At 29.1% G+C, this 10,860-nt stretch overlaps 2 protein-coding genes across 2 annotated transcripts in view; one reads left to right on the top strand and one right to left on the bottom strand.

Moving 5' to 3' along the window:
* Nucleotides 1-3,025: 3,025 nt before the first annotated feature.
* LOC123010115 (fatty acyl-CoA reductase wat-like) lies at nucleotides 3,026-7,368 on the bottom strand. Its single transcript, XM_044406811.1, has 8 exons — nucleotides 7,160-7,368; nucleotides 6,943-7,016; nucleotides 4,557-4,696; nucleotides 4,119-4,510; nucleotides 3,967-4,070; nucleotides 3,675-3,917; nucleotides 3,443-3,623; nucleotides 3,026-3,392 (listed from the first exon to the last, which is right to left on the bottom strand). Exons 1-8 carry the CDS (start codon nucleotides 7,210-7,212, stop codon nucleotides 3,059-3,061), a joined length of 1,521 nt encoding a protein of 506 aa, XP_044262746.1. The 5' UTR covers nucleotides 7,213-7,368; the 3' UTR covers nucleotides 3,026-3,058.
* Nucleotides 7,348-10,860, top strand: part of LOC123010116 (fatty acyl-CoA reductase wat-like) — a 17,434-nt gene continuing 13,921 nt past the window's right edge. The window contains exons 1-2 of the mRNA XM_044406812.1: nucleotides 7,348-7,605; nucleotides 7,653-8,047. Of these exons, the coding sequence (XP_044262747.1) occupies nucleotides 7,417-7,605; nucleotides 7,653-8,047 (584 nt within the window). The 5' untranslated portion in view covers nucleotides 7,348-7,416. The remainder of the gene's footprint in view (nucleotides 7,606-7,652; nucleotides 8,048-10,860) is intronic.

Consider the following 10,860-nt stretch of genomic DNA (forward strand, 5'->3'; position numbering starts at 1 on the left):
ATAAGCGCATTGTGTGATAATTTACAAAATTGTTTTTTATTTTTTGGAATGTAACAAATTTTTAGGGTTTCACTAATAATAAATGTAACTTTATTCCACAATCCATCATTTTTGAACACCTAAAATCTGCAATTTTTGTAAATTCAAGCTTTCTGTTTACTAAAACTTATTATTTTGAACGGGTAAACTGTTTCATCTTAGTACAGTGTGTGCCGGATAGGTGAAACGACTCTGAAAAATTCTCGATTTGAATTTTCGTTTTTTGGGTTTCAGCCCTGCTTGATCTAATACTAATTTTTGGAAATTCTTAAAAAAAAACTACTTTTATGCAGAATAAATTGCCTTTTGTGTGGCAAATACGACAAATATACTATATGCAATGGATAGTAGAATTCTCAAGGTCACAATTTACGAGTGTACTCAACTTTTATGCACAACGAAGTAACCTTGACAAATGCACTGATCACTTTTGACAGCATTTTGACATTTACTGACAATCTACGAACAGCTGGTGTTTTAATTAGTAAATCTTGAGTTTATTTATTTAAATTGATTTTAATGTGCTCGTTAGCGGAAACCGAAGGGACTACAATACATCCTATTTGATTTGGATATTTAAAATAATCCAAAACATGAGTGTTTGAATAGTATTTGAACGAGTTTTATTGAGCTCCAATTTTGGTTAAATAACTCAAAGGTATAAGAAAAATACTTTTATTTTCAAGAATTTACTCATAACAGGTAATTGCAAATCTATCAGAAATGATCAACTCAAATAGAAGCATCTGCAGGCAACGTCAGTAGAATCTGGAAATTTTATCCAACAATATTCGTTCTTGCTCAAAACCAAAGAAAGGATCAACTTGGGTTTGCTTCCCCCTAAATAGGTCGGTTTGTGACCTTATTCATAGGAGCAAAATTTTCTTTTAAATGATTTTATGAACTGCAGAACTATCGTCAATAAAGAATTATTATGCTAATCCTCCAACATACCAACACCAAAACACGTTGTATCACAAACTCCTATCACTGAAGCACAAAACTAAATTTGTGATTGTTAACTATTAATCCTTAACAAACCTTTGAAATTTACCAAAAGGTAATAAAACAATCTTGTTATCCAGTATAAGTCAAATATCTACGAAATATTTGGAGGGTTTTCCGATTTTTAGTCAATCAACTAAACCACTGCACCACTAAGGGTTTCCTTGAGGCAACTGCGTTTCAGTTGGAAACAATAAGTTGTGAGGCACATTACCCTTGTACAAGGTGCAATTGTTTCATAACAATTTTGTTAATTAAAACTATGGGTGTGGCTAAAATGTTTATTATTATCAATAATGATCTTTGATTTATTAAGAAGAACCAACCTTTTGTGCAACATTCAAAAGTTTTATTTGTATATTGATAACTGCCACAAACACCATGAACATGATTAACAGATTCTAATAATATGCTTTTCTTCTTACAAATCTTTCATATCAGAGGTTTGATCAACGTTTTGAACAAAATTCTTGGACTTGGGTTTGGTYTTCCCAACTTTTAACTTGATAGACACTTTTTTATCAGAGGTAATCGGAGTTATTCACTGTTGTTTTTTCAAAAACAAGCTTCGGCTTAAAATGTATTTTATTACTTGAATGTTCTGAATAAAGCACGCGATTGTGCCTTAAAATTTTGTTAAACCCCAAAACCATCGTACATAATCTTTAATTTCAATGTGACAAAAAAAAACAGCACTGCCACCTTTAAAAAATAAAATAAAAAATCATGGCTACGAGAGTCAACACAACTTTGGTAAAACCGCTAAAAACCCTGTTTATCAAATTCTACTATCAACTGAAATAGATTGTAGTTATTAAGAAAAGTTCAAAAAAATTTTCAAACCTAATCGGCCAACTATGTTTTTTAATTTTTTTATATTTATTAATTCACAAATCAAAGAATTTTATTTTAAGTTTTTATATTACGAATAAAAAAATATATTTAGATTATTAAGTAGTACTACTTAAATAAATTTTTACGTTTATGTTAATAAAATGATAACAGAAAAAAAGTTAAAAATTATACTTTACCCATGAATTTGAAACTTGGTATAGGGGCTTAGATGTTGATTTTGAACAGCTTTTTTTAAGAACCTTTTGTCGTATTTGCTACATAAAAGAGACTTTACTCGACAAAAATAGTTTTTTTGAAAATTTCCAAGGCATATTTAATTTTTTTAAATTAAAATTAGTGTTTAATTAACTAGGGCTGAACCCTAAAAAATAAAAATTTTAATTGAGAATTTTTAAGTGTCGTTTCATCTTTCCGGGACATACTGTATACGTAGCGAATTATTCTAAATTACGAATAAATGAAAAAGAAAGTAATTTTTAAGAAGTTGTAAGATAAAGCTTTTTTTTTCAAAAAAAAATACACATTTCTAAAACAAAAATAAAAACTTCGAAAAAGTAAAATTGTAATTAAAAAGAAAACGCTTCATTCCACACTTATTTCACGTAATAGTATTTTACATACCAAGGTGGAAAGTGTTACATTTCTGTCGAGAGATTAGACAGTTTAATTTCATTTCAGACAGAAATGAAACTTTCCAACGAAGTGTGTACACAATTTTAGTTACAAACGCATTTTTAATTGACACTAATGTAAATGCGTTTAATTGTAATAAATGTGGGATTAGAAAACGACGTTAGTAATAGAGGTAGGTAAAAGAAAGAAGAATTGGACACTTTCCAATCATTATCAAGGTTAGAAATGTCAACATTACATACTCGCTTGTGAATAGAAATGGTTTTTTGACTGATGGGTTAATTGTTAATTACTGATTAGACATTTTAACTAAGTCCAATCTAATAAATTTGATGTAAATATTTCATTAAATTTTAGTTTTTTAGTTATAAAAAATAATTATTATTGTGGTTTTAAGATTCGCAGTTTTTTTAGTTCTTTTTACTTTTCGTTGGTAAACAGTTTATAACTATAACTAATAAACTTTATAACTATGCTAACTAGAGACACTTTATTGCATCTTAAAACACTTTTTTACTTTTATTTTTCAAACAACCCAAGTGATAAATTTATAAAAAGTATACAAAACTAGAAATATAAATCCGTAGTGAATCACAAACAGGGCAAAAAGTCGCTTTCTGGCTCTTGGCACCGTTTCCAGAGGATCCTTCATCAAGTGTATGCGGCCTCCGACGACACAATTTTCACCATAATTTTCCCACTCGAGTTTTTCCATATCGAAATTAAAATATCTGCGATCGTTATTCGACATTTTCATCCAGAGTTTTCTTACATTTTCATCCGAAAATTTCCATGAACGTAACGTGAAATATGATAAACAGTCAGTGAGTTCTCCAATTTTTTTATATTTTTTGACAGCACTGTAAAGAGTTTGTTTTCAAAAAAGTGATATGTACTAAATTGGACTTACATTCGTTTTTTGCCCAAAAGGTAGAAAATCGCGTCGATGAAATATGCGTACAGAGTGTGCGAGAAAAATACCCTAATTTTGTGAACTGCAGTGTTGGGAGTTACTGAGAAGTTTGGGTACCAAATTGCGTTACTCATAGGATACTTGAAGGCATAATTTGATAGTTTGTCTACAACAACACCTAAAATTTTTTTAATTAAACTCAATTAAATTTATTTCAATGAAAACGTACTCCAAGTAATTGGATTTAAATCAGTTCCCACAAAATTGTAAATAATTTTTTTTGATTTTTGGCAGTACCAGCCTGAAGCCAATACTGTATTAACAACAAAGTCAACTGGGACTATATTAGCCCTAAGTTTGGGGTCGATTTGGAGGCTTCTCAAAACGCCCATTGAGACCCCAATTGAGATTCCCACAATTCCTTGAAAATTATCAATCCAACCGGGGATTGGCTCTTGGCATGCAGAACCGACTAGAATTTAGTCTTTTTTTTCACAAGAATTCTAAAATTTTGGACTTACCAATCGCTGGACGAACTATTGAAAATGGGAGAGACTCGTTTTTGAAAAGTTGCTCAGCTAAGGCTTTGCTATAGACATAACAATTGGGCCACTTACCCAAAACACTAAAAATCAAATAAAAAATTGAATTTTCTCAAGTTTTGGACACTCACTGTGGAGTTAGTTGCTCCAAAATGTCGTCATCGAAGCCTTGGACCATTGAAATAATGTCATCAGGATTTACCCCAACATCGTAAAATTCCTCCCCGATTTCGTTTCTAATACAATGCGAGAAAGCAGTTGAGACATAGATAAAACTCTTCAATTTTGGCATATTTCGGGCCAAAATGATCAAATCCCGGACTGCCCTTACATTCGTATAAATCGCACTTTTTAATTTAACATTAAATTTAACAACCGCTGCTGAATGTATAACACACGTCACTTCTTCCAACAAAGCCCGGTCCTGGAAACTCAACCCAAGAAAAGGGGCGCCACAATCCCCATTCAAGATTTGAATTTTTTGACGAAAATCAGGAGTCAGGACTTTCATTTCCTCGAAACACTTAACAAAAAAAATCAATGAGTACAAATGAGATTTTCCTACTTACAGGTTGGTTCAAAAGCGCCTCGAGTCGTTCATGTTGATTTTGACCTTTCTTTGCCCTTAACAAAATGTAAATTTTATTTAAATCCGGGCACGTCCGGAGTAGTTTTTCCAGAATGAGTTTCCCAAGGAAACCTGTGGCACCTGTTAGGAAAATTGTTTGGCCGGTGTAGAAGTCTTGGATGGGTGACATTGTGACGAAAACTGACGAATTTTGGGCATGTTGGGCAAAAATTTAAACTTAATGGGTTTGTAATGGGAGAAACTTGGTTAATTTACTTTTCCAATCATCGCAATTATTGGATTTCTTTTGAGAAACACTAAATTGCAAATTGTATGCATTTTGTGATTTTAATTAATTAAATTTTTAACTTATGCGGATACTAATGTATGAATGTAGTTTCAAAACAAGATTTCAACGTGACTTTATTGTGCTATTGTACTTCACGCTCAATTAAGCATAAAACATTTAACAATTTAATTATAGTATAGTGAATTAAATAATAAATTATGAAATAAATACTGTTTTCAAGCCACAATGAAGTGAATTACTTTTATTTAGCAAAAAAGAAAAATTTTTATTCACTCTTATCACTTTCAGTATAAAACTGTCATTTAAAAAACTTGTATACAGACTAGTTTAAATTACTGAAGTAAGTTAAACGGCTTATTTAAAATAATTATTAATAATTAATTTTTTGATCCTTGAGAAAAATTGATCTTGCAATATTCGTTTGAAATTGTTTAATAGTATATGTCTTGGATGGTAACTTAACAAAATAAAATAACTTAGCAATTGCTTGTTTCACTATAAATTTAATGCTTCAGGATTTTAATTTAATCTTGTCTCAAACCTATGCTAGGTTTAATTCTTCATAATATTAATAATTTATTACCCAGAACTTTTCTAAATATTTTCATGTATTTTGCAAAAATCCAACCATAAGAAATACTAGTAAATAAAAATCTAAAAGATATTCTAAACATAAAAATAAAAATAAAAATTTCAAGTAAGATAAGATACCAGGAACATGAAAAAATGGTTAAAAAATGTTATGTGTCGACAAATTTTAATATTTGACCATTTTTTTATGTCTATTTATTGATACCGACAATTTTGTATATGTTTTCTTTTTATAATTAGTTAGTAAAGGTACAAAAATTTTGCCATTAAAAGCCACAAATAACAGAGTTATACAATTTATAGGATACAGCTTACTTGTTTCTTCTTCTAATAGCCTGTAGCAAAAGAAACTTAGAAAATTGTTTTTCCAACAAAAATAAATAAACAACAAAAATAACTTCGAAATTTTTATAGATAAAATTTTTTAAACATTTTTTACATGTTTCTGGTATCTTACCTTACATGGTATTTTTCTCTGGAGCGCGAGTTCTGCCGCAGCCTGTATAATTATCACTACTATAATATTATTGAATATTTAAACTAAAATAACAAATGAGAATATTATTCATTAATTAATAACAGTTTTCATTATCATTATTAGGTAAAGTATGTTCGTATTTTTTGGGAAAAAATTTGTGTAAAAGAATCTCTTGTAATTCTAAAAATCAAAATAAACTAAAGTTAAGTTTTAAATAATATTAAATATTTACAAAAATACAAAGTGTAAGTATACGAAATATTATTATTTAAAAGAAAGAGAATTTATAGTAGAATATGATGATACAATTACAGTTATTTATTGTAAGACCCGTATGCAATACAACGTTTTATCTACAAGCAGACAATATAGACTAAATCAACATTTTGGAAAATTTTTATTTGACATTATGAAGTGACGTTTGTCAAATTAATTTTTATTCGGAAGTATGCAAGGCTAATCACAGGCTATTAATTTGCTATTTATTTTTCATAAGACTCGTATAACAAAAGCAAATAAGAGTAACATTTAACGATAGAGCAAATTCTTCTTTACGAATACGCAAATTTTAATTTTTTAGTATTATGAATAATAAAGATGTTAGAAAAATTTTAATCAAAGCATGTTTTTCTCAAATGTTTTTATTAGTTGTCACTTGGAATAAAAGTTTTATTCAGAAAAATTCTATCCGTAATAATTTTATAATTATGGAGGCTTCAAATTTGATTAATGACTGACTCTGTAGACAATAATTTAATTTTTATTTTTTTGTAAGTATTTAAAATGTTATCCACTATATACTGTTTTAAGATTTTTGAATGTATTTTTTGTATACGCACTTAAAAGTAGCTACTTTACGGACTCATTTAAGCCATTGAAATGAATTCTTTCCGACCATTTCTGGTACTATAATTATTATTATTTTTAATCTCTATTTTCGAAAATTAATTATACATAATAAAAGGTTTGAATGTGTTTTTGGAAGCTTGAACAAAAAAATGTACGTACCTACAGTAGTGGTCATAAATAAATGGGACAGTGCTTTTTTTCTAGTGTAAACTGGGCTGTGACAGCTACACTTCCTGAAAGTGTTGTAATTTGAATACAAATAAATGATTTTGCAACATAAAACAAAATAATTCAATTTAGATCAAGATTTAATACGATTATTTTAAAATTAGGTACTATTTTTCTAAAGTAACTTTTGTTAATATTAATCTCTCACCACATTCCAATAAAAGTTTTGCATTTTTCCACATTCCAATGGCAACAATACATTTTTGATATTCGAAATTAAATTGCCAAATCGCACAGTAAAAATTAAAATTCCGTGTCCTTTGTGCATTACTTGAAATTAATCCGTGGTTTAATTGGGTCAGCTTCAAGTTCTCGATACTGCATATAAGTACGCAACACCAACCGGTTGTAACATATTGTAAGGTTAATCTCGAAAAGCGCTTCTTACAATCAAACACTCGCACGATGTCTCCCATCCAAGACTTTTACTCTCAGCAGACGATTTTTCTGACCGGAGCCTCCGGTTTCCTCGGCAAACTCATCATCGAAAAAATCCTCCGGAAATGTCCCGACATCGGAAAACTCTACATTTTATTGCGTCCCAAGCACGACCGAGCTTTAGAACAGCGCTTCAACGAGATTTTTTCAAACAGCGTAAGTCCTTTTTCTGTTTTTTTTCCCAAAAATATTATTTTTTTCAGTGTTTTGAGCCATTGAGAGGTCAAAATAAGGACTTTGCGAAGAAGGTGCATATCTTGAGTGGCGATTGCAGCCAGCCTATGCTCGGGATGAGTCCGGAAGCTCAGGAAATCGTCAAACGGGAAGTCACGTGTGTGATCCATGCCGCTGCTAATGTTCGGTTTGATGTTGACCTCAAGACGGCTGTTTTTACCAACGTGAGGTCGGTGAGAGACCTTATGGATATGATGAAGGAGATGGAAAATTTGCGAGCTTTCGTTTATGTGTCGACAGCGTTTTCCCATTGTTATAGGGATAAGATCGACGAGGTGTTTTACGACGTGGATGTTAAGCCGGAAAAATTGCTACAGATTATGGAAGTTATGGACGATCGAACTTTGGAAGTTGTTACGCCGCAGTAAGTGGTGCGGGTGGTGGTGGAGTGGAAAAGTATAAGTGTTTGGTATTAAGACTGAGAAATTATTTGATCAGGGGCATACCAAAACTAAAGTTCAAGTTCACGGTCAAAGTCTGTTTTCTCCTAAAATCGGAAGTTGATGAAATTCATGACTAACACAATGTAATTTAAAAACATACATACAGGGTGTTCCAGCGAGTTAAAAAAGTTCTGACCTGACCTGACCTGACCTTTAAATGGTAAAATTTTAAAAAAATGTATAGAACATACGTCTAAATAAAACGTGTTTTTTCGAAAACAATCACTTTAAAAAAAATTATTACACAAAAACTAAGACAGCTAGAACAAATTTTTTCTTATTTCTGCAAAAAAAAAACTAATAAATTAAGAAGTTTGTTAACAGTAAAATAACTTAAAAAATTTAAATGGATCACCCTATTTTTTTTTGCATGTAATAGATTGATAAATTGTCTATTTAAAAAAATAAACTTTTAATGTCTAGAATTGATAAATGAAAAGATATTTAACATTCAATATTAATTGTAGCAACAATGCCTATCAATATCTGAGCTTTGTTGATAGTATGGCAACTATAGTAATTACACCACGGATCACTTATTCGTTGATTTATCCAGAGATTGTAAAAGTCGTTACAAATACTGAAATTCGAATTATTTTATTGTAAAAATAAAGAATAATGGATTTCGTTTAGCACAAATGTCATTATTAAGTGATATTTCTTCCATCTCTTGTGCATCTGTGCACTTTTTGGTTACTGAAACAATAGTAATTATTTTTTTAATGTGTAACGTTAAATATCTTTTTAGTTATTCATTATAAACACCTAAAAGTAAATAATTTTAAAAAGACAATTTAATAATTCTTTAAATGCAAAAACAATAAATAGGGTGTTCCATTTTAATTTTCTAAGTTATTGAACTTTTAACAAACGCCTTCATTTTTTTATCTTTGCAAATGCAACAGTAAAAAAATGTTCAACTATATAGCTTGTACCTTCTTCTTTGCGGTAGTAAAAAAAATATTTCTAGATGTCTTAGTTTTTGTGTAATATTTTTTTAAAAAGTGCATGTTTTCGTCAAAAAAACCGTTTTATTTTTAAAACTAAGCAGAATCGACCAATAAAAATTTAGCTTAAAAACATTGTTATACAAATTTATATCCAAAAACGCTAAGAAACATATGATGTTTCATTTAAAAAACACAAGTTTGTATTGTAACTTATTTTTGAGACACGCTGTTTAGTTGAAAATAATTTTAGGCGTTGGACTAGATTAGTATCTATCAATGTCCTATACATTTTTTTTAATTTTACCATTTAAAAGTCACTAATGGACTTTTTCAACTCGCTGGGACACCCTATATAAAATTTGAATCTAATAAAGTATAAATCTAAACAAATGTTATAAAAAAGTTAAAAGGCCAGCTAAAATTAAACATAAAAAAATAGTTAGGAATCAGGCACATTTTTTATTGATAATTTGGACCAATATAAAATCAGTAAAAAACCTAACCGAAACCAAAAATTAAATATGATAATTTAGAAGCAAAAGTGTTTTGTTTACTATTTATATTGATGTTACTCTAAAAAAAAAAATAGTGGGTATTAATATTAAAATATTTAATTGTAAAAGGGTAAAAAATCAAAAGAAAATAAAACTATTAAAGTAAGTATTTTTGCATAAAATTTTTAAATTTATACATAACAACTAAACAAATAATAAGGCATTTTAGATGTTGAAACAACCATAACTGAAGATATTTTCTTAATTTGGAAGTTTGTATTTTTCCAACAGAAAAATTCTTAATTAATAACCCAAGAAAAATTAAGAAAATATTGTTAATATAATAAGATTTAAAAAAAAAAACGTTTTCAGATCTGATAATAATGAAAAAATTAATAATAAAATGTGTTAAACGTATACAGAATCAGTGCTCGTTCGAGAAAACTTCAGAAATAAATAAATAATAGAGATGACAATTTTTATTAAAAAAAGACATTTGCCACTGGTTTGGTGGGGTTATTAATGTCTTTTATTTTTTGTTTTCAGTTAATTTGGGTAAGAGAGAAAAAAAGATTTTAATAGAACTTTACGTTATTCACAAAATTATTTTGAGATTCTATTTCTGGTACTGAAATTAGGCTTTTTTTCTTCAATATGAAACAGTCTATACATAGTCAAAATTCTAATTTAACAAATTTAATTATGTTGTCAGTAGATGTACTGGGCGATTTTAAAAGTTGTGCTAAAATTTTAAAAGCTGCAGATCTAAAGAAGGCAAAATGACTCAACTTGTTTTGTTCGAATGTTTGTAGTTTTTGGGATATAGGGGGGTTTAATAGTGGCTGAATAAATTTAAATTTGGCGTATAGTCTTAAGCTTCATCGATAAAAAATGTAAACAAATATGATTTTTGAGGTTTGCGCTTTCAATCTATTACATTGTTTTAAATAAATCGAGTTAAAAATTAACAAAAACAGCCTCAGAAAAAAGTGGTTTCTTATACGAATGTTTACAAAGAGAGTGCAACCTGCATTTTAGCGTTAGAAAATATGTCAAAAGAACGCAATTTAAACGAAGTTTGCATCTTTTGAGTACTTTATTCCAAAGTTTATATTGTTAGTAGTCAGTGAAATTAATTTGAGGAAATGAAATTCGATAGTACATTTTACAAAAAAATAATGCAAGTTTTTTTTTAATTATTTTTTTCATAAGGCAAGTCTAGTTACATTGATTTCTTTAGACCTGTACTATCACCTCTTAAAATTTTAGCACAATTTTTAAAATCACTCT

The sequence above is a fragment of the Tribolium madens genome, unplaced genomic scaffold, assembly GCF_015345945.1.
Source record: "Tribolium madens isolate multiple individuals breed KSU strain unplaced genomic scaffold, Tmad_KSU_1.1 Scaffold_7;HRSCAF=85;Tcas5.2_LG10, whole genome shotgun sequence".
Taxonomy (NCBI): domain Eukaryota; kingdom Metazoa; phylum Arthropoda; class Insecta; order Coleoptera; family Tenebrionidae; genus Tribolium; species Tribolium madens.